Below are 24,225 nucleotides of genomic sequence, written 5' to 3' on the forward strand. Positions count from 1 at the left end.
GTAGTCAGGATTAATGCATACCAGCAAAGTTCTGCCCTAATTCCCTCACGTCACGCAAATGGGAATAGGTGTTGATCTGCATTTCACATAATTATGACATCATCTTGACAGAACTTGCTAGCTAATGTATAGAAGAGCAAGAATGAAATAATCTTATTTTGGCTGAAACTGATTAGTTTCAGCTAGTTTAACTAAAACGGATTTAAAGAGTGGGGACACAAACCGGTTGCAAAAATGAGATTTTATGCCTTTTGCTTTCTTTTTTACTTTATCTGCCAGTCTACATTGGTTTTTTTCTATTCAGAACTAAAGGCAACTGCATAATTGTCAATTGGCAGCGTAAATGATGTCGTAACGCCCACGCTCGCTTTTGCAGGGCTCTTGCAGACTGTGTTCGTACAGAAACGCGTGTGTAGCAGCGCATGAATTACACACAGATCTTCAAGATACTAATGGAGAGAGTAGCATAATGGCTAAAACGTGGTGGAAAATGCATAAAGCTCTTTGGGTGCTTAGAAATATCTCACTGTAGGTACAGGTTATGATGTCATTCTTAACACATTTCCATAGTACTGCAAAACATAAAAATAGCCTTTGGAAAATGTTCCAGCAGCCATTTGGTCATTTAAACACCATATGGAGAAGTACCTAATCCTATACGTGACTCGATGGCTCTGTGGGATAATCCACAGAAGATGTTTCCATATGGCATTCTCTGTGTTCTTCAACACAGCCTTCTCTGTCTCCGCCCCGTGCTTGTGGTGCGCTGCTGATACCAGAGCCCGAGTAGAAAAGCAAAATGAGTATCCGTGTTATCCATATCCAAAGACGTAGATGTGTCATTGCTTGCTAAAGGCTGCTGTTTGTCCTCTTGGATGGTGAGCCAAGGCCAGACAGAAGATAGGATTTTGACTGGCACAAGCACGGCCTGTCTCAACTGTGGTACAGGTGTGGCAGGCTTTATATTTAGGCACTTGAGTTTAGGTTCGGGTTTAGATGATTAGTATGGTTCAAGGATGTGACAGGACTGAACACGATTCCATTTGAAATACTCATTTTCCACATTTTGAAGGAATCCATTTTCTACTCCCTGGATTCCAGAATCTCCCAGTGTAGCTTCCCTCATTTCCAATTTCGCAAACAGAAAAAAATACTTTTTTCTTCTGTCAGTCCCTTAATGTTATTCCAGAAATCAAAGCAAACTGATCTTCCATCCCATTAGAGAGCCTTTGCACGCAGGTACTCCACACACTCGCTAGTAATCCCGGCCTATGCAGGGTCGTCTTGGAGGCAGCAAATGGATATGGGTATGTTAATACGTAATTATAGAATCACAGAATCATGGAATGGTTTGGGTTGGAAGGGACCTCAAAGACCATCCAGTTCCAACCCCCCTGCCATGGGCAGGGACACCCTCCACTACACCAGGTTGCCCAAAGCCTCATCCAGCCTGGCCTTGAGCACTTCCAGGGATGGGGCACCCACAGCTTCTCTGGGCAACCTGTTCCAGTGCCTCACCACCCTCAGAGGGAAGAATTTCTTCCTTATATCTAATCTAAATCTCCCCTCTTTCAGTTTAAAGCCATTGCCCCTTGTCCTGTTACGTGTTATATAGGGGGTGTACAGCACACAGACTACAGAGGAGAGTAAAAAGCATCTGACCAAACGCCATGAATGCAAAGCATCTCGGTGGCGCTCAGCAGCATCTTCTGTAACACGGAAGGACGCGGTGATTAGACTTTGCTGATGCAGTTTTGCTGTGTCAGAGAGAACAGATGGCCTTGATGCTTCCATCAGTCCGCATCCTGGTCTTACATTATCCATTTCATAGGCTCTGTTACCAAGAGGTGCATCATGCTTCACTCGGCATTCTCGTTTGAAGGGAAGCAGACGTGTCTCCAAATCCCATAACCAATTCCAGAGGTTTAAAACTTAGACAGGTGACTTCAGTTCCAGGTCATTAGAAAAGTTACATGATGTAAAGTGGAGGCAGTTTTTTTACGGTGTCTTTTACGAACATCAAAACTGCCTCTTTCAGCAAACGTGAGATCTATTTCAAATTCCTTTCCAAAACTATAAAATAGTTTCTTAACTTAACGCTGACAGAATCTTATCTACTTCTTTATGACCTTCATAGCAAATTGCAATTAATTATATAATCTGTATTTCTTTAACCACTTCCAGTTGGCTATCCTTCCAGACTTGATGTATGCAACATTAATTATTGCCTATAGCAAGATTTTATGAACTCTGATATGCACCACATGTTCAACTTGTGTAAGATTAATTGCAGAATTTGTATTTGCCATTAATGCACATCTTTATTGGCTTTAATTTCATGTCAGTGTTACTTTATCTAGAACTTCCTTTATCAGTGTAACTGCACGCTGCTTCTGATGTGTGTAACAGCAGCCGCCAAACCTTGTGTTTGGGTTTTACCTTTTAATTGTTATGAAAAAAAAAAACACGTTCTGCTTTTCTGGTTTGAAAAAAAAAAAAAACTACTTTGAAAATAAATCAATCTTTCTTATTTGGGAAGTCAGCCGAAAAACGCTGCCTGATATCTAATGGAGTTCAAAATAAAGTAGCTAAGGTTTGCCTGTGTAAGAACAAAATCCATCCTTAGCCTGAAGAAACGTGCAATAGCCTCACTTAACCGTACAGCAGCGTGTTAGGGACAGTCCCACAACTGGTCCCGCAGTTCCTACCAGTTTGCACACAGATGTGTTTGAGGCAGCTGGAAAGCCCTGCCTAGCTCCAGCTGAGAGAGGAACCAGAAGGAGCCGCAGCGCAGGAAAGCTGTTCAGCACGTGCCAAAAATCTGGCCCAGGCTTGTCGTGCAGGTGTCTAGTTGTTGATGCACAGATGAGACAAATTAAAGCTAATTAGAGTAGGACTATAAACATCGTAAGTACCTTTCCAATTGTAAGGTGTAGATATCCAAAGAATTACAGCAAAGAATTTTTTTTTTTAAATATTCATAGCTAAAACACAATGGTTTTAGAAACTACTAAGAAGGAAAAGGTTACTGGCTACCAGGAAGGAGGTAAAAATAGAAACAGAGGGTGAAACCAGCCTTTTCTCTGATGAAGTCCTGTTTCGAGAGGAGTAGCTCTGTGTATTGGTTCCTGAAGTTCTTAAAAGGCTGGGGAGCCTGTGTTCCGGCACGCAGAATTTATGTACATCTCAAAACACATCTAATAGTATGTTAAATTCAGATGTAGGACAGTATATTTTCAGTCCAGAGTGTACTCTGCTGAAACGTGCACAGATAAGCCACATGGACAATATGGATCTCCAGATTTAAGAAAAATGTGGCATTGCTTTACTTTCTGAGGGGATCCCCATCAGGTCAGATCTCTTTCAGTAAAATGTATGTTTAGACCAGTAATTCAGACCATGACTATGTCAGAACCTTCCCCAGTTGATGAGGGAGACTTCAACATAAAATACAGAGTAAGGTTCAAACCTTTTCACATCTCAGCGATTTTTAGGATAAGGAAGCAGGATCAAATGCTGCTCAGAACAAAATATAATGAACTAACTATTTAAGCTAACACAAAAAATGTAGCTGAATGAGCAGATTCTAAGATTTCTAAGCCACAAGAAATACAGCATATGGAATAAAATATTCCTTTTCCCTTAGCAGTGGACAGGAGCAGCAAAAACCAAGACATTTGCAGAAGGGTTTCTGTCTTGTCGCTGCTTTACACTGAGGCATTTCATTATCTCAAGCACCAAAATTACACTTGTCACAGTTAAACAGTGGGTAGGGAACAATTTCAAATGGGTTCTGTCTTTAAAAGACTGCTACGCATGGTTTAACTGGGAAACAGTGGTCTGCAGATTCAACATCCGAACTCCCAGGGAACAAAAGTCTTGCTTTTGAGAGCAATTAGATGAAAATTTGTACCGCCAAACTTTAAAAGCTTATATTATTTCCAAGTTCAGTTTGCCTCTTTAAAGTGAAGGAAATACTTTCAGCAGTCTCAGTTATTTCTTCTGGAACCGAAGCGGTGACATGGAGTGATAACGTAAAGGCTTTAAATTTCCAGACCAGCATCTTTTCTTTGCCTGTTTGCTTATGGGGTAAGTGATTGTTGGTAATGACTTTGCCCATAAATAGCATTCCGAGGAAACAGACCGCACAGCAGCTCAACCCTCCAAAAATCCAGCTAAATTAAACCATTTACCCGAGGTGGGGAGCTGTGTCTGATGAATTCAGGCCCATCCTGTGTTCAGAGGAACTAAACCGGCCCCAAAGTTTGGCCATCTGGCTCGTTTTGCTTTGGGATCTGCTGCCACCTCGTGAGCCCGTGATTAATTTTAAGTCCTGAGCTAGCAGGCAGAAAATAAACAAAAGTTAACCTTTTGGAGCCCGGAAAAGCCCAGCTGTTTAACTGACATGTAAGCCCACTTACATACGAGCACCATTTCTGTCTGGGCATGAAAAGTATTTTTTATAATCAGGCTACATTTGCCACTTTTCAGTTTCCTGAATTTACAGTTAAAGCTACAACTTTAACTTGTTAGACTTCAAATTAAAATTGAGAGGCTGAGAGAGTTGGGGCTGTTCAGCCTGGAGAAGAGAAGGCTCCGAGGAGACCTTCCAGCACCTAAAGGGGCTACAAGAAAGCTGGAGAGGGGCTTTGGACGAGGGGTGATGTTACAGGACAAGGGGTGATGGATTTAAACTGAAAGAGGGGAGATTTCCATTAGATCTAAGGAAGAAATTTTTCCCTCAGAGGGTGGTGAGGCACTGGACCAGGTTGCCCAGAGAAGTTGTAGCTGCCCCATCCCTGGAAGTGTTCAAGGCCAGGTTGGATGAGGCTTTGGGCAACCCGGTGTAGTGGAGGGTGTCCCTGCCCATGGCAGCGGGGTTGGAACTAGAAGATCTTTGGGGTCCCTTCCGACCCGAACCGTTCTGTGGTTCTACGAAAATACAACTAAATATGCTGCTATTTCTTGTAGTTATTTCTTGCTCCATAAAGAAGTACAATTTAATCTCCACACCATTGCACAGGCAGACAGGCAAGACACAAAACTTTATCCATCGGAGTGTTCTCCTGTACTGCCTTGAGGTTTTTCCTGGACCATTTATGAATTTGGTGCTGGAATTAAAGCGCACTGGGTTTCTGCAGATCCTCCAGGCTGTAGAAGAGTCATTAAGAGCTTGGTAGTCTGTCAGGCTCTTTGGAGAAGGAGTTCTTTGGGATGGCAGATGGGGAAAAGGATATAAGCCGTTTCTAGAACACCAAATTTTCTAGGTTCTTACAAGTGTTCCTGTTGCCAGGAAATACAATAACGGGGTGCTAAGGTGCTCCTCTAAGAGTCTGGAGCCGTCAGAAGCGCCGGTGCCCGCCGGCAGCGGACGGCGCTGAGGGGCCGGCGCTGAGGGGCCGGGGCGGACGCCGCTCCGCCGCGGGCCGCGCCCTTTTCTGTCCAATCGCCTTCCCGGGCGGGGCGGCGCGAGAATGGACATTCCAGCTCTCGCCCGCTGGAATGTCCGCTCGGGGGGGGGGGGGGGGGGGGGGCGGGGCCTGGCTGGGGAGGCGCAGCCAATGAGGGCGCGGGAGGCGGAGCGGGGGAGGGAGGGAGGGGGCGCGGGCCGCGTCAGCGCGCGCTCGCCCGTCCGTCCGTCCGTCCGGCGGGCGGGGGTCGTGAGGCGGGGCCGCCGCGCCGCGGGTTCGTGAGGCGGCCATGGCGGTAACGGCCGCTCGGTGGCCCTGGGCCCTGCTCTGCCTGGCGGCGGCTCCGCTGCTCTCCCCTGGGGCGGCCGGTGAGTGGCGAGCGGCGGCGGGGGGGAGGCGGCGGCTGCGCGGGTCGCTCTGCAGCAACATGGCGCGGGGGAGAGGCTGTCCGCGGGGCGCCCGAGCCTCGGGGCGGTGGCGTCGCCTGCGGGGGCGGGGTGGGAGCGGGGGGGACCCCTTCCTTTACCCCAGCGGGATGCAGGGCTCGAGGCCGGGATCGTGCTGGCAGCGGGGAAATTCCCGAGGTGGCGGCTGGAAAGGGAGAAGAGCCGGCGTCTTGTCCACACGGGTAGAACCTGACTTCGGGGTTGCCGTATGAAGTGCCAGGACAGACCTGGTGTTCCAGCGTGTGGAATTCCTTGTGCTCCGTGGGGCTTTGCTAAGGTTTTCGGTGAGGAGGGGGGCATGGAACGTGGTGTGGAGTTTTTAAGGAGCGAAGGCAGGAGAGAAGGGCGGTGGTGAAAGGGTTCCCCGCGTTAAAGCGGTGCTGGCAGATAACTCCTCGACGGGAGCAAAAAAGAGCAATGGAAAAGAAAGCAGCACGAGCCCCGAGAGTGGCAAATGCCTTCGATAAACGGATCTCGGTGGTCGTGCTGTCATGGGAATGGAAAACACAAACCACGTCATACTTCAGAGCAGAAGACTGCAGTCACTGAGGCGTTTACGTCACTTCGTCGCAGGTCTGTTGTTCCAGTTTCCAGCGAGGCATGGTTTGAGGAAGAAGGCACTGGAAAGCTGGCGGAGGGAAATACGAACATTCTCTAGCCCTGCTTTCCCTCGATAAACCTACTGGGCTAGCAGGTCTTGTCAAAGAAGGGGTTTTCTAGTTGGACATGGATAAAATTTTGCAGTGAAACCTGGAAATCTTTTAGTAAAACTAGAGAACGTGGGAAAGAGAAAGTAAGGGAGTGACTGAAAGATGTCCTAAGACATTTTGGAAGAGGTTAACTGGAAAGAGAACTGAGGAATTGTGTTTGGAATGCGGGTTGTTAATAACTTCCATTTCTGACTTACGCACTAGAGATCACTCTGGGCCAGTTTAATTTGCAGCTAACTCAGAATACCATCGATTGCTCAGGATTTTGTAGAAAAAAAATTACCATAAAGTTTAGTATATTGTTACTTCATTGTTACGCTCTTTGGTGTAATTGATAGGACTCAAAACTCAGCAATGGAAGCAATTGATTAGGAGAACTATCCTGGATGTGTGTTAGTTCATTGTAGGAGGGTTGAGAGCCACTGAAAACTAATGGATGAAAGGCCACAGATTATCAAATACTCTGTGTGAACTTAATAAAATGTTGCCTAAGGTATTCACAAACTCAAATCGTAGTGACATATGCAGTTAAACGTATGCATTGTCACCTAAGCCAGTGTAAATTCTCCTTATAGGTTGGAAACTCTGAACTCTTGGGTCTCTTAAGTGTAGCAGTTACTCTCCATAAAAATTCATGTAATGAAAAAATTCTGAGACCTACAGCGAAGCAAACAAAAACGTACTTGAGTAGCCAGTGTTTCTGTTTGTGAGTAAAGCCTATGTTTAAGTATGTTTGGTTGGAATTTTTACTTATTTACTTAATTGGCTGGATACCTTTTCATCGGGAACCTGAATGTTTTCTCCAGCGCTGTGTTCATGCACCTGCAGTCTGATGGCACAGGCACTGAAACTTGGAAATGTTTCTGAAAATAAGTGCAACTCTTGCCTTAAGAAAAACTATCGGTTCTTCAAAGTTCCTGGTTTTATTGTTGTTGTATTTTTGCTAATACCATGGCTTTATAACAGGATTAAGAAAGTGTAAAGCAAAGCTTTTCAGTTAAATGAAGCAATACATTATCTACCTGGACTTATCCAAAGCATTTGATACTGTCCCACATGACATCCTTGTCTCTAAACTGGAGAGACATGGTTTTGATGGATGGACCACTCGGTGGATAAGGAATTGGCTGGATGGTCGCACTCAAAGAGTTGTGGACAACGGTTCAATGTCCAAGTGGAGACCAGTGATGAGTGGTGTTCCTCAGGGGTCAGTACTGGCACCAGTGCTATTTAACATCTTTGTTGGAGACATGGACAGTGGGATCGAGTGCACCCTCAGCAAGTTTGCAGATGACACCAAGCTGTGTGGTGTTGTGGACACGCTGGAGGGAAGGGATGCCATCCAGAGGGACCTTGACAGGCTGGAGAGGTGGGCCTGTGAGAACCTCATGAAGTTCAACAAGGCCAAGTGCAAGGTCCTGCACGTGGGTCGGGGCAATGCCCTGCACAAGTACAGGCTTGGCGGAGAATGGATTGAGAGCAGCCCTGAGGAGAAGGGCTTGGGAGTGCTGGTGGATGAGAAGCTCAACATGAGCTGGCAATGTGCACTGGCAGCCCAGAAAGCCAACCGTGTCCTGGGCTGCATCAAAAGCAGCGTGGCCAGCAGGTCGAGGGAGGGGATTCTGCCCCTCTACTCAGCTCTCGTGAGACCCCATCTGGAATACTGTGTTCAGCTCTGGAGTCCCCAGCACAAGAAGAACATGGAGCTGCTGGAGCGGGTCCAGAGGAGGCCATGAAGATGATCAGAGGGCTGGAGCACCTCTGCTATGGAGACAGGCTGAGAGAGTTGGGGCTGTTCAGCCTGGAGAAGAGAAGGCTCCGGGGCGATCTTATAGCAGCCTTCCAGTACCTAAAGGGGGCCTGCAGAAAAGCTGGGGAAGGACTTTTTACAAGGGCGTGTAGTGATAGGACAAGGGGCAATGGATTTAAACTGAAAGAGGGGAGATTTCGATTGGATATAAGGAAGAAATTTTTCACTCCGAGGGTGGTGAGGCACTGGCACAGGTTGCCCAGAGAAGCTGTGGCTGCCCCATCCCCGGCAGTGTTCAAGGCCAGGTTGGATGAGGCTTTGGGCAACGTGGTGTAGTGGAGGGTGTCTCTGCCCATGGCAGGGGGGTTGGAACTGGATGATCTTTGAGGTCCCTTCCAACCCAAACCCTTCTGTGATTCAGTACCTGAAGTTTGAATATGGTGGAGCCTGCTAACGATGAAGTTGTTTCTTGACACGGATCGGCTTACTGAACATAGTGCAGGAAAACTTGCACGATCCCATGTGTAGCCCTCAAATCGGAAATATTTTTAAGCCATCTGTGTCATATCTTAGTCTTTTTCTGCGATGGTAGAAATCTGGCAAAATACACTGAGGTCAATTTTATGATTTCATTCTTTCATTTCGTCGTGTTGTAAGTGGGATTTTGATGCTGTCCTCATTTATTACAGGCATTTTGCTGTGGTTTTTTTCTGATTATTAATGAAAACATTCACCAGTTACAAGTCCTGCATTGGTTTCTCTTCTTTGCTCTTCAGGAATGATAGATTTCTGCATGAAAATATAGCTCAGTCCTTTATTAGCTTTGTTAAATTGCCACTGTTTCAGACAGCCTTTTCAGTGATATTTTCCCCTGCCCAGTTCCTTGACGTTTTCAGGCTGAAATTTTCTTTCTTTTTTTTTTTTTGTTTTTTTTTAATGTCATTTCAAGATTTTTGGTTTTAATTGTGGTGGATTCTTTTGGTTTTTAAATTGGCTGTCGTCTTGTAACAGCTCTAAGGTTTCAGATGAAAACACTTGTAACCTGTGAAATTATCAAGGAATTCCGTGCCCAGGATCCCTCTTACTGGTTCGGTCAAAATCTATTTAGTAATTGGGTATTGTGAGCTACAACTTCATACGTGTGGTGTCGTTGTACAGGATTGCCTTTGTGTCGTATGTAGTTCAGATACCTGAAGAAATGAAGAAATTTGGCAGGTGCCAAGCAAGTTAAGCAGCAGAAACGTGACTAGAAGCAGAAGGAAGAGGAGTGGGATCTCCTTTTGGTGGCAGTGAGTGTTCAGGGGCAATTCCATGAGACTCGTTGAATGCATTTGCATCACCTCGGAGCAAAAATTTCTCATGTTCTTTTTTGGCCTCTGGGAAGGAAAGTTTCTCATGGTTGTCTGTGGACCAGAGAAGTGGTCCTGATAGGCCATCAAGTGGGTGCTCCTGTTGGGAAGTGATAGTTAAGTGCTTCAGTTTTTCTAAGTATCTTTTTCCTTCCCCCTACCTTTCCATAGGCTTGTCTTGTTGTTACCATGCAAAGGACAACTTAATGTGCCGGGATGTCTGTGAACAGGTAAGCTTGTTTTAAATTTGGTTTATCCCTCCGAGTTCAAATCATGCCTTTGGACAAGGACGTGGCAAGATTGGGGTTACAAGCAAATGATTTTCCGTGTCAATCATGAGGTGTAATATTGTTATTTAAATGAAGACTTAAAGGTCTTTCCTTTCGTAGTGGAAAATGTGTTCTGCTGAAGTTGAGGAGAAATAGAGATACAAATCTGAGGTTGGGATTTGTAGTGAGGTTGGAACTTGTAGATGGCCTATCCCTGGAAGTGTTCAAGGCCAGGTTGGATGAGGCTTTGGGCAACCTGGTGTAGTGGAGGGTGTCCCTGCCCATGGCAGGGGGGTTGGAACTGGATGATCTTTGAGGTCCCTTCCAACCCAAACCATTCTGTGATTCTATGATTGGTGAAGAAGTGATAAGCATCTTAGGAAGTGCGAGGGGTGAAGGTATCCTTCCCAATTTCTGGGTTATATGTTTTCAAGTTTTGGGGAATTTAAAATGAACATCAAGATGTTGGCACTGTTCTTTCTTCCTGACAGTTCTTGTTTCTTAGCTGAGCATCTGAGATACTCGTTATGATATATGGCTTTGTGAATCCGGCAAAAATCTGTTCACTTACTCTGTTCATAAGGTAATAATAAAGAGCTGTTTGTGCTAAATTCCAGCTTGGAAAATACTTTTCCACAACTTATGTTTAGATTTGTATCTTTGGATGGTATGAGGTACAGCTTTTTGTGTGTGTGTTTATGTAAATTTATATACATACAAATTTTACATCAGTAAAGCAAACATACACACATACACATTTTTTATGTTGAAATTGTGTCTTTACATCATACCTGCCCCCTTTTCTTGTCTTCGTTGCCTGCTTTGGGGCTATTCAGGCATTAAACATGGTCATGATTAAGTTTGTATTTACCTGTGATTGTACTAACAAAACTTTCAGTTTAAATTGGAATAATCTGTCCAATTCTTCCTTCTGTTCCATTGGTTTGAAGCTCCCGGTTTATCACGTGAATTCCTGTTCATGAAAGGCCGTGAGCTTTTTGCTGTCAAATTTCATCCTGTTTCTGTTACACCGGTTCTAATTATTGTGTAGGATTTGCTGTGGGTTTTCTAAGATGTTCTGATCTCGCCTCATCTGGATGATCTTTCTCTACTCGGATAATCAGCATATTCAGCGTCTTTGTGGTGAGAGGTCTAGAACAAGTCTAAAGCAAGGCTGGCATCCTCCAAATTGTTCCGTACGAAGCTGTCTGAGATATCTCACCTCAGGCTGGTAGCATCATTTTCCGGATCCCCCTTTGATACAGGCCAACAAACTGCCTGACGAGGCTGGCTGCTATTTTTCTACTGACATTCACGTTCTGTAACTTAACCCTTTTGTGCAGCACAATTCAAATACTTTGTCTTTGACTCCACTTTGGGATGTATTATTTGATACTTACCTCCTTGTCTTAAGCATAAAATTTGTAGGATGAAGGTTTACGTACGTGGGAGGTGACTGTAAAGGAACAGAGTTGCCCAAGTGATTTGCCTTTCTCTGTCTTTACAACCACCTTTTCTAAAACATTTGCCATGCACTTGTCTGTACCACCACACTACCATCCTGACGTGATAACTTATAGAATCATGGAATGGTTTGAGTTGGAAGGGACCTCAAAGATCATCCCGTTCCAACCCCCCTGCCATGGGCAGGGACACCCTCCACTACACCACGTTGCCCAAAGCCCCATCCAACCTGGCCCTGAACTTATTTAATAATAATTAGCAATAAATGTTTTCCTCCTAGACTTGGTAGTTTGAACCATAAAACGTTGAAGTTGTTTGCCAGGGACAGCAGGGAAAGAGAGCTAATGCTTAGGGAATGCCAGCGACCAGGGAGCACGGGCAGGAATTGGAGTGTTAACACAGCTGTTTGCTGTGGACAGGGCCAGCAGGTGGTGCAGATGTGCTGCTTGAGACTGTGTTCACCTGTTATGTCTAGCAGGATGGTCTCTGGCACCGGCTGGGCCAACCACCTGTGACATGTTGGAGGTTTTGACCCAGAGGGAGCTCTTGAGGAAGAATGTGTCCATCCAAGTCTTGGTGTCTCTCCTTGAGTCAGTGGCACTTAAGCTCAGGGAGTCATGCTCTGGGCAGCTTCCTGAACTGTCAGATGAAGAAGCTGAGGATAGAAGCATTGCCTCTGTACATGGGAGCTAGACCAGCTCTTCATGGAGAACCTGCAAGGGTGATAGCCTCAACTATGCGTTGCATAGAAAGGATGGCCAGAGGCTCTGCTTAGTGGAGACTGAAAGCTTGTGACCCCTGACAGCAGGAAGAGGTTTCTTGGCTTGTCTTTGGATTTGCACTTAAAAAATAAATTTGAGGCCTTAAAGCAGGTGAGGAGGAACAAGGTCCATCAGGGAGCTGCCTTGGCCTAATCAACTGGTTGTAAACAGTGCCACCAGTAGAAAGACTCCCTTCTGCGGCAGATGGAGGCAGTCAACTGTAGATGAGACTTGATGTCTAAGGTGGTTTGGTTTTTTAGGGGCTCAGATCTAGCATGGTGCAGAAATTGCAAGGTGGTTTTGAGCCTCAGACTGTTATTACCTGTTGCCTGCTCATCTGCATGGACACCAGTGATACTGTTGAGGGAGGCCTTGCGTGGGTAAAAGGTAACTACAGCCCAGGGGCTAGGGTGAAGGGCACAGGAGACCCAATGGTGTTTTCCTTGATCCTGCCAGTTCAGGAAAAAGGCTTGATGAAGAGTAAGGAATGCTGCTAACTAGTAATTCAGCTACTGTAAGTGAGCCCTTTGGAAAAGAAAACTCAGATTACGGATTTGTTTGTCAACTGATATGATTCAAACATCTAATTATTTTGCATTCTTAGTAAGTATTGCTACACGCTTAGTTTCACTGCCGTTTCCTTTTCGTGATTGTTTGATGAAATCTGTCAGATACTGTTGAACAAGTAGGCCCGTCTGTCTTTAATTGGCATTTTTTTCCTGAGTTTATTTTGGGGAAGTTTCGCAACAAGGAGCTTCCTGGCAGCCTTCATCTCTGTACCACTTCAGAGATCTCTATCCAGGTCCTCCTCCAAGCATAAGAGCATCCCAGTCCTCAGGAAAACATGTTAGTGTTTCAGGAGGCTGGCTTGGCTAAACAGAGAAGTCATGAACAAGCTTCCATGCAGAAAGGCAGGATGGAGAAGGTAAAAGCAGGGAAAGGTTATAAAAGAGGAATTTAGGACGTTTGCCCAGGCATGTAAGGTTATATTGGGAAAGTCAAAGTCTCAAAGTCTCCCCAACACAAGAAGGACATGGAGCTGCTGGAGTGGGTCCAGAGGAGGCCACGAAGATGATGCGAGGGCTGGAGCACCTCTGCTATGGAGACAGGCTGAGAGAGTTGGGGCTGTTCAGCCTGGAGAAGAGAAGGCTCCGGGGAGACCTTCCAGTACCTTCCAGTACCTAAAGGGGCTAGAGGAAAGCTGGAGAGGGGCTTTTTACAAGGGCATGTAGTGACAGGACATGGGGCAATGGCTTTAAACTGAAAGAGGGGAGGTTTAGATTGGATATAAGGAAGAAATTCTTCCCTCTGAGGGTGGTGAGGCACTGGACCAGGTTGCCCAGAGAAGTTGTAGATGCCCCATCCCTGGAAGTGTTCAAGGCCAGGTTGGATGAGGCTTTGGGCAACCTGGTGTAGTGGAGGGTGTCCCTGCCCATGGCAGGGGGGTTGGAACTGGATGATCTTTGGGGTCCCTTCTAACCCAAACCGTTCTGTGATTCAACTGGAATTGAAGTCCAGTCTCAACTGGAGTTGAGACTTGGCAGAGGATGTCGAGGGCAACAAGGCGTGCTATGGCAGTAGTTAAGGGCTGAAGAAGGGAAAATGGACAACTGTTGCCAAATGCAGCATGTGGTTTAGCTTTTTTACTGAACAGTCTTTTTGTTATGGAAAGCTGTCAGACTCAATTTGCCCTTGGTATCCCTGTGCTGCCTGTTCACAGATTCCCCGGATTATCCTTCTTGCCTTTCCAATGTTTATGATGTTTGTCTTTTTTCCATCATCAGGAACCTCATCCAGTCACCATGATCTTTCGAAAACAGTGGTCAGTTCAGTTTGCTTAGGTGGTGCTCTGCTGTGGCTAGCGTTTGTTCCCCTGTTGGTTTTGATAGTCTCTCAACTAATCTAGGTTTTGTTCATCTTTGTTCCACAAAAATTCCTTCTTTCAGGGTTGAGTTTAGTTGCCTGAGGTCATGTAACATGTAGCAGAAGGTTAATTAAGTAGAACTGTGTAATATTTTGATACGTGGGGCAAAAATCCTCTCTATTTCACACTGCCTATTCACTAGAACCTTTTGGATTGAAGTGTTTTGAGGAGGAAATTCTCATTCACTTCTGAATATAAAAATTCCTCTTCATAGAAAGTGGGACATATTTGAGAGACTATAAAGAAAATCTTAACTTTACATTGTTTACGTATTGTCAGCCAAAGTTGGTGAAGGGCAGGTAGCAGTGAAACTAAAAACGATTCGATCAATTGAAAAAAGCATTCAATGTGTAGTTACATTCTGTGTGTTTTAAGGTGTGTTTTGTTTCTTAACAGATTTTGTCTTCTAAGAGTGATTCCCGTTTGAAGCACTTACTGCAGCGAGCACCCGAATATTGTCCAGAATCAATGGTAAGGCTTGCTAGTTTTTATTGAAGAACACGAAACAACTAACCTCATATTAACAAAGTTTTGCTTGCAAAAACAAGGTTTTAAAATTACTTGTGTTTTATTTACTCACTGAGTTTTCAGTTGGTAGAACGTGTGTGTATGTCTTCAAGCTTTATCTTCCTTGTTATGAAGACTAGAAAAAGTCTTGTAGTAAGATCTGATCCTCAAAGGATTTTTTTTTTTTTTTTTTGTAGAGCCATCATGCATTACACTACTTAGAATAAGATGGGGCTTGACAATTTTGCTAGGGGTCCTGATTGTGTAAGAAATAATGAAATGAAATAATGAAATGAAATGATGAAATGAAAATCTGACCTATGTTGTATGCTGAGTGATTGTCACTTGGATGTTGATGGCAGCGACTTAAATTAGATCATGTGTTCCAGCTTGTATATGGGACAAAGCTGTGAGGTCTTGGTTGGGCTAAGGCAAGGAGACCCTCGTAGCTGCTCCGAGAGGTTTATGGCCATATCTGACAAACTGGAGTAATGCTTTTATTGGATAAGATTACAGTTTCCTAAAAGTTCTCTAGTGCATGACTAAAAAAAATTAAGAATGTAGTCTGCTCCCTGTCTTAGAGATGATCTAATCAGGGAAGAGATTAGATAATATTAGAGGAATATTGTGTCCAGTTCTGGGCCTCTCAGTTCAAGAAGGACAAGGAACTGCTGGAGAGAGTCCAGCGCAGGGCCACAAAGATGATTAAGGGAGTGGAGCATCTCCCTTCTGAGGAAAGGCTGAGGGAGCTGGGTCTCTTTAGCTTGGAGAAGAGGAGACTGAGGGGGGACCTCATTCATGTTTATAAATATGTAAAGGGTGACTGTGATGAGGATGGAACCAGGCTCTTCTCAGTGGCATCCAATGATAGGACAAGGGGAAATGGATCTAAGCTGGAACATAGGAGGTTCTGCTTAAACATGAGGAAGAACTTCTTCACAGTAAGGGTAACAGAACACAGGAACAGGCTGTCCAGAGAGGTTATGGAGTCTCCTTCTCTGGAGATGTTTCAAACCCGCCTGGACGCGTTCTTGTGTGATCTGATCTAGGTGGTCCTGCTCCGGCAGGGGGATTGGACTAGATGATCCTTTGAGGTCCCTTCCAATCCCTGACATTCTGTGTGGTTCTGTGTGAGATAAGCGCTGTCATTCAGATTTTAAATTCTGGAGTCTTATCTCTTGGCAGCTTAGAATATCTCCACACGTTTACTGTCAGCAAGGTCTGCTTTCGTATCATTTTTGTGACTTCTAAACAGTATCCATGCTGTTTCCAGCTAGCCTAAAACATCTACTCAGCTCAAGCGAACAACGTGTAGGAGTAGTAAATCTGGGAATACCATTTTATAAGTGACTTTGCATGAGCGTGTTTGCTTTTAGTTCTTTCATCTGTGTGTCAAAAGTATGTTTTTTTCAGTGTTTTGTTTCTGTGAATCATCAGTGCCAAGGTCTTGAGAAGCTGTAGGCAGCTAATGATATGAGCAAAACCTGTGGTGTGAAAACGTATGGAAGTGGTGCATAGTGATTTTTTGGTACTGGTTTTCTTTATCTTTTTTTTCCCTGACAGGAAGAGTAGGATCTATTGGTGTAGTGGAGGAGTGCTTTTTTAGAAGACAGGATTGGAGAGTATTGGAAAAGGGGAAAATGACTGACAAAATGATTTTTTTTAAATCCCAATCACCATCTTTATAAATGGCAAGTTTACTGTCCAGTGTGTATCTTAAATTAATATCACTGAACTGGTAATATGTACAGACTTTTAAAAAGACATCTAGATATAAAATATGTAACAGTTCAACTTAATACCACATTTGCTGTTTTCAGAAACCACTTGTCTTTGTTCGAGAGGTGTTCTAGTGACATTCCATGGATGAGCGGTTAGGTTAGGAATTTAATCAGATGGTCTGTTTTCTGGAGCACTGGTTACAGACATTGTGTTGTCTGTATTTCTTCAGGTAAGATGATAGAAAGGGTGTCGCCTGGTATTAAGCAATTAACTGTTAAGAGGTGACTTTATCTTGGAGTCATGGAATCATTTGAGTTGGAAAAGACCCTTAAGATCAAGTCCAGCTGTGAACCTTCTCCTGAAATAAAGGGAGTCAACTGAATCTGTGCAGTGGAACTAGTAGAAGTAGCAGCTCTTTACCCTTTTCTTTTGAGCTGACTTTGACTCTTAACCTAAGTGGGAACCTCCCTCAGATACGGAGGTAGACGGTTTTGGATCATTAGATTGCATCATTAGATCATCCATTGCAACTTTAGAAAGTCATTCATTTGTGTGATAGCAGAATCATTGCATGACGTGATATTCCCATATCAAAATAGTATGGGTTGCTATTTCAGTGTGATTGAGTTGAATTTTTCATTTTGTCTTAAAGAACATGTTCAACACTCTTTCATTTAAAGCCCCTTGTGGTAGATTAACCTTGGTTGCATGCCAGGTGCCCACCAAGCCTCTCTGTCACTCCGCTCCTCAACTGGACAGGGAAGAGAAAATATGATGAACAGCTCGTGGGTCAAGATAAAGGCAGGTAGAGATCACTCACCAATTACTGTCATGGGCAAACCAGACTCAAATCAAGGAAATTAATGTGTTGCCAATCAAAAGGTCAGAGTAGGATAAATAGAACTAAGAAAAAAAAATCTAAAATCACCTTCCCCCTACCCCTCCCTTCTTACTGGACTCGGCTTCACTCCCAACTTCTCTTCCCTCCTCCCCACCAAGTGTCGCAGGGAGACAGGGAATGGGGGTTGTGGTCAGTTCATTGTGGATTGTCTCTGCTGATCCTTTCTCCTTGTGCTCTTCCCTTGCTCCAGCATGTGATCCCACCCATGGGAAATGGTCCTCCACAAACTTCTCCAACGTGGGTCTTTCCCACGGGCTGCAGTTCTTCAAGAACTGCTCCAGCATGGGTACTTTCCATAGGGTGCCATCTTTCAGGAACAAACTGCTCCAGTGTGGATCACCCACAGGGCCACAAGTCCTGCTAGGAAACCTGCTCCAGTGTGGGCTCCTCTTCCACGGGGTCACAGGTCCTGCCAGAAAACCAGCTCCAGTGTGGGTTGTACTCCACAGGTCCTGCCAGGTTCCTGTTCCAGTGTGAGCGCTACACGGGCTGCAGCTTCCTTCAGGGCACAGCCACCTGCTCTGGTGTGGGGTCCTCCACGGGCTGCAGGTGGGTCTCTGCTCCACCGTGGCCCTCCATGGGCTGCAGGGGCACAGCCTGCCTCACTGTGGTCTTCACCACAGGCTGCAGGGGAATCTCTACTCTGGTGCCTGGAGCACCTCCTCCCCTTCCTTCTTCACTGACCTTGGTGACTGCAGGGTTGTCTCTCTCACATGTTCTTGTTCCTCTCTCCCAGCACAGTGGTTTTTACCCTTTCTTAAATGCAGAGACACTACTAACGTCGCGGATTGCCTCAGCCCTGGCCAGCAGGTCCATTTTGGACATGGGGGCAGCTTCTGGCATCTTCTCACAGAAGCCACCCCTGCAGCCCCCACTCCAAAAACCTCACCACATAAACCAAATACACCCCTTAAGACTTGTCACTTGCCTTCTTATTCCCTGCAGAATTTTCCTCTGATTTCATCTAATTAAGGTCTTCTTAGTGCTTTCTTAAAAAAAAAAAATATTAAATTCAGTCACATTGTACTAAAATACATGTAACCCTTCCAGGCTTCGTGTACTCTTGTCGTTTGAAATACTACACTGTGATCATGTTGTTCAAGTGTTGTAAGACTCCAGCTGTAGGACGTTAAATGCTCCCACAGCATGTAGTTCTTCAGGCCTCTGGAGAAGAGAGAGTACATTAACAATAATGATGGGGACAGCAACTCTCTGGAAGATCTTCAGCCTTTTTTTTTTTTTTTTCCTGCCAAAAGAAAAGAAACTTTTACAGAATTCTTCTGCCTAGTACCATCAGCCACTTAGGTTCTTCTAGATGACCTGTGCTTAGGACCAGAGGTGCTTTGCGGTCAAGGTGAACCCAACAGATCCCTATTGTAACTTTTCCTGCTAGTAAAGGTCACTTCTACAACTCTTTCTTCTGTGTATCTGTCTTTTCCTACGTTTCTCTGGTCTCTGGGGTACCTTAAAACCTCTTTCTTTTGCTTTGTGTGTGGTTATATGTGGGTTTGGGGATTTTTTTTTTTAAGCTGGTGGAAAAGAGTGCTAGGGCAGTGAGCTTCTCCACAGGTCTTGGTCCTAGATAAATCTTTTTCTTAGCCTGGCTAGTTGCTACTTATTTCTCTCCACAGTGGTGGAGAAAGTTGACCAGCTAGCATATTCCAGGCAATCACAGCATGTTCTGCACCTACAAACCCACTGCTGTTGATTCCATACTCTTGCAGATGGCAGAAAGCAAGTGGTCCTCAGCTTACGTCACGTAGCGCTTCTCCAAAAGATGTTTTAGACGTAAGGATTCTTCCAATGGAGTATTTGAAACCCAGGGCAAAAATGCTGGCAATGCTGTTTTGTGTCTGCTAGAGACTCTCTTACTCCGTAGACTTACTTTTGCTTAATTGCATTTTACTTTTCAGGGAGAAGTGTGGGGTTGTATAAATTCTTCTTTGCCAGGTAAGAAATACTACTTTATTTTTGAATCATTTTGCTTTTTCACCAATGCATGCTTTGATGTGTCTGCCACCTGCACCTATAGCTTTACTATTTAACTTTCATTATACTTCCATTATAAACTGTATGTGATGTCTACTTTCCTTTAGTCTAAACTGGTTTACTTGTGCTTTGTTTTAACACTTATTTTCTTTTCCTAGTTAGAAAATGTTTATATGTTTGTATGATTAAGCACATGCACTTCTGTGACACATCCAAGAAATATCTAAGTTTCTTTCCTTTAAAGGTTTTTGATTATTTTTAGTTTCAGTATACCTTAGCCTGATCTATAAAATCATGGATTATTGCAAATTTGCTCTAGATGCAGTACAATGTGGAAAAAAAAAGAGTAACGGGGGAAATAGTAAGAACCTAAGGAGGTTCCCCTTAAACATGAGGAAGAACTTCTTCCCAGTAAGGGTAGCAGAACACTGGAACAGGCTGCCCAGAGAGGTTGTGGAGTCTCCTTCTCTGGAGATGTTCCAAATGTGCCTGGACACGTTCTTGTGTGATCTGATCTAGGTGGTCCTGTTCCGGCAGGGGGATTGGACTAGATGATCCTTTGAGGTCCCTTCCAATCCCTGACATTCTGTGATTCTGGGATTCTGTGAACTAGACAAATAGTTTAAGAAGTGCAGAGACTCAGTTGAAGAACTGAACTACTGGGCGTGGGTGGATTCGGAAAGTTAAAGCATAAATCACAAGACAGGACTGTTATGTTAAAAGGAGAGATCAAAAATAGATGCAATTGGACTTAACTAGTACTGTTGTATGTCGTATCTGAAAGACTTTGAGTGAAATTAGCATGCTAGGGTTGAAAAAGTTGTGGTGGGGAAAGAGGAGGCTGTGCCAGTTTTCTGGCATCTGCTCAGACTTTCCCCCGTCCCACTCCAGAGGCAAACTGTCGATTCCAGTGCACGGGACTTGCTGGCTCACATTTGGCTAGTTTTACTTCACCAGAAATATCTTTTGGAGATGCAGGGTTCTGTCCGGTCTAAAACCTGATAAGTTTTTGGTTGGAGACAACGCGTAGTCTCCATTGAAGCTCAGTAGCTCTATGCAATAAGGGGCAGGGCTTTTACTGCAAGTGAGAAATACATGTTTTGTTTGGAATGTCAGGTTTGTATAAGCGAGTGAAAAAGCCTTGGAAATCTTGGTTAATGAACTATTTCCAAACTGTCTTCCTGTAATTCCTAAATGGATGTGAAGCCTCTTCAGTGCCTTTATGGTAGGATTTAATATCCTCTGATCGATGGAAAAAAGGTCACTTCTTCAATGATGCTGTAATCGTAGTTTAGTCCTGTCATAGAAGTGAAATAATAAATCCTCCTGTAGTATCCTCAGTTTGTATCCTGAACTTTGCGCCTGCATGAAGCCAGTTGTGTCATTCTTCTTGCATGGGAAGTCACGTTACTGTTTTCTTCTTCTTTGATGTGAACCACTTTTAAAATTCTCTGAAGTATTCTGCAGTGACTCCATGCACTGTAGGGTTTGGTAACTTAATGGCGTGGTGGATCTAGGACAGCATTATAGGAGAAGCTCTTACTGCCTTTCTGGAGCAACGATAACTTCCATTTAAATATGGGAAAAACCTTTTTCACTGTAAGGATCATTGAACAGTGGATGAGGTTGCTCAGAGGGGTTTTGGAGCCTCCATCTGTGGAGGTATCCAAAGCTTTCTTGGGCATGGTCCTGAGCAGCCTGCTCTACTGACCTTGCTTTGGGCAGGGAGACCGGACTAAACAACCTCCAGAGGTTCCTTCCCACCTCAGGGATTCTGTGGTTTTCCTTCTGGTTGTTCTCCGCTTTGACTACCCTCAGTACGGAACGTATTTCATGACAGGGTTTAGAATGGCCCCACAAACTGAGTTTTGACCGGATCAGCATCCCTGTTTTTTCACAGGACAGCATCCACAAAGAATTTTCACGCAGACACGTGTACACACTATGGTGAAACTGTGTACAGCCCTCCCGACATCGGCATTGTCGCAGACAGGTGCAGAATATTGACTGGATAAAAGTGTCTTCCATAGTTATTTTCTTTCTTAACAGCTCTGTGACATGCCTGGCAGTTTTGGTAGGAGTGCAGGTGGAAACCTGTTTTGCATATGGGCTTCAGTGCCATCCTGTCATAACACAACATATTTACTATGAATTTGGGACCCTGCCTTACAATTTGCTGCTCGATACATCCTTTGTGTATGTTCATTGTAGTTCGTTTTCTCCTCTTCCATTCCATCCCCACAGCCACTTGATATTACTGATCTGTGCTAAAATTCTGAAATTGTTTGATTTACCAATAACTTCATCACATGGTTAACTTAAAATGTTCATATTCAATGTCTACATGGAGACCAGTGTCAAGCAGTGTTCCTCAGGGGTCTATTCCGGGTCCAGTGCTGTTCAACATCTTTGTTGGTGACATGGATGACGGCACTGAGTGTACCCTCAGTAAGTTTGCCGATGACACCAAGCTGTGTGGTGCTGTGGACTGAGGGAAGAGATGCCATCCAGAGGGACCTTGATAGGCTTGAGAAATGGGCCAGTGCAAACTGCATGAGCTTCAACAAGTCAAAATGCAACGTCCTTCACCTGGGTCAGGCCAACCCTAGGCGCAAATAAAAACTGGGCACAGAGTGGGTTGAGAGTAGCCCTGAAGAGAAGGATTTATAGGTGAGAAGCTCAACATGAGCCGGCAGTGCGCTCATGCGGCCCAGAAGGCCAACCGCATCCTGGGATGTATCAAGAGAAGCGTGGTCAGCAGGTCAAGTGATGTGATTCTCCCCTTTTACTCTGCTCTTGTGAGACCCCACCTCGAATACTGCGTCCAGTTCTGGTGTCCCCACCATAAGAGAGACATAGATCTGTTGGAGCGTGTTCAGAGGAGGGCCACAAAGATGATCCAGGGGCTGGAGCACCTCTGCTACAAGGACAGGTTGTGGGAGCTGGGATTGTTCAGCCTTGAAAAGAGAAGACTTCGGGGGGACCTAATAGCTGCCTTCCAATACCTGAAGGGAACTTACAGGAAGGCTGGGGGGGGACTTTTTACAAGAGTGTCCACTGATAGGACAAGGGGAAATGGGTTTAAGTTGAAGGAGAACAGATCTAATCTAAATCTTAGGAAGAAATTCTTCAGTACGAAGGTGGTGAGACTTTGGAATAAATTGCCCAGAGAGGTTGTGGATGCCCCCTCCCTGGAGGTGTTCAAGGCCAGGTTGGATGGAGCCTTGAGTAGCCTGGTCTAGTTGAGAGGTATCCCTGCCCATGACAGGGAGGTTGGATTAGATGATCTCTAAGGTCCCTTCCAGCCTATGCCATTCTATGATTCCAAGATTCTATATCCTCACAGCTACCATTCTTGTCCACGTTTGTTTCCACTTCCTTAAACCCATCATGATGGTCTTCTGTTAACTCTTTTCTGGCTTATCCTCACAAAACAACTTTGTAAGTCATGTTTTGTTGTCCTTGCCAAGACAGTGTTGTAAGCCTTAAATACTTAAAGACTAGGTGTTCAGGAATGTGAATATTCTCTGAAAGAAAACTATTTTTCCATGTTTTCTGATGGGAAATATCATTAGTTGATCAATCTTTATTTCTTAAATCCAGGAGGCCTACAGAACATGTGTTATTTTGGGGGACTCGTCTAGGAAATTAAAATTTCTGTATGACCATGCACACACCATGCTGTTCAAGAAGCTGATTGAGGGACCCCCAGCTGAGGGGGGCAGAGGGAAACCAAACCCAGCAACATGTAATTCTAGATGATAACTGTGTTCGGATTTTAAGCTTCATCATTTTCTGTAAGCAGTGTAGAAGACTCCAAAGATACAACAGAATTCTGACTTGAGCTTTCTTGCACCCTTCTTGAAGCACGCAACTCCGGAACGTGAGAAGCTTGGTTGCTTTTCCCTTTCTTCTTTTTCCCTCTTCTTTTTTGTTTTCCTCTGGATCACAGTGATCCAGCGTTTCTCAGATATTTTCAGAATGTTTCTCATCACAAAATAAATGTATCCGAGATGACATTCTGATTTTTCACGTTTATGACTTTGATACTTTTGTGGAGACTGCAGTAAAATGTTTATAATAGGAAGAAGAATGCGCATGTGGTGTAAGTCATCTCACTATTGGGATGTGGCTTCTGGAACTTTCTGGAGATGTGGGACAAGAGCCTGTGTTAACCAACTAGACAATCTTTTATAGTTCAGGGATCTGTAGTGTGCTTCTGTCTGTTAATTTGGTGAATAATCAGAAATAATGGACTCCAGTCAATTAATTGTGCACTGAAGCTGTGTTTTTATCTAGAAATGCATGCGTTTTAATTACCTTGACTATAAAATTGATTTATAAGTTGCTGTTTTAAAATTGCAGTTCAGTATTTTTTGAAGATGTGACATCAGTGTTTTTTCTCCGCAAGCATGTCTGCTACTCGTAACTGTCCTGGGGAGAGGGCCGCTTGCCAAGAAGATACTAACCATGGCTGAAACTTATCAGTGTTCTTAATTTGGCATGTGTTTGTAGCTTGCTTCATTCTTTTAGCATGGTTTAGTTCCAGGAAAAGCATTTCTGAAAACCACAGGCTCTCTATTGCACAAAATACGGGTTCAGTGGTGACATTGCCCCTAAAGCTGTACAGCTGTATTTGCCACGTGTTTCTCCTGGATCTAGCTGGTTATTGCCACAGAGATTTCTGGAAATCTCGTTTCATATTGCACGTGATACTGCTTTTATGTTTTTTAATTTTGGAACGTTGAGTACAAAGTACTGGTGTGTGCACAACAGCCGTATCTTTAACACTTCCAAAAAGATGCTCAATCTCGGAAAAACTAATTCCATACCCCGATTATGGAAGTGGGAGGTGAGCTGAATTTCCAGTTGTTCATGGCCTTCATAGCTGCTTTGAACTGGTCTGAATTGAAAGAGCGAGCCAATACTCTGAATAGACGTAAACAGGATTTGGACAGTCTCCAAAAAAACTCAGTGTCCTGCAGTGCTTCCCGAAGGACGGGACCGTTCCGATGGCACACG

General features: G+C 44.5%; 1 protein-coding gene across 2 annotated transcripts in view; it reads left to right on the forward strand.

Moving 5' to 3' along the window:
- Window positions 1–5,700: 5,700 nt before the first annotated feature.
- The window catches only part of RECK (reversion inducing cysteine rich protein with kazal motifs), a 59,782-nt gene continuing 41,257 nt past the window's right edge, over window positions 5,701–24,225 (forward strand). For both annotated transcript variants that reach the window (XM_086614438.1, XM_086614439.1), the window contains exons 1-4: window positions 5,701–5,779; window positions 9,838–9,896; window positions 14,481–14,555; window positions 19,128–19,164. In XM_086614438.1, coding sequence (XP_086470564.1) covers window positions 5,701–5,779; window positions 9,838–9,896; window positions 14,481–14,555; window positions 19,128–19,164 — 250 coding nt within the window. The remainder of the gene's footprint in view (window positions 5,780–9,837; window positions 9,897–14,480; window positions 14,556–19,127; window positions 19,165–24,225) is intronic.

The sequence above is a fragment of the Tauraco erythrolophus genome, chromosome 7 (genome assembly GCF_009769465.1).
Source record: "Tauraco erythrolophus isolate bTauEry1 chromosome 7, bTauEry1.pri, whole genome shotgun sequence".
Taxonomy (NCBI): Eukaryota; Metazoa; Chordata; class Aves; order Musophagiformes; family Musophagidae; genus Tauraco; species Tauraco erythrolophus.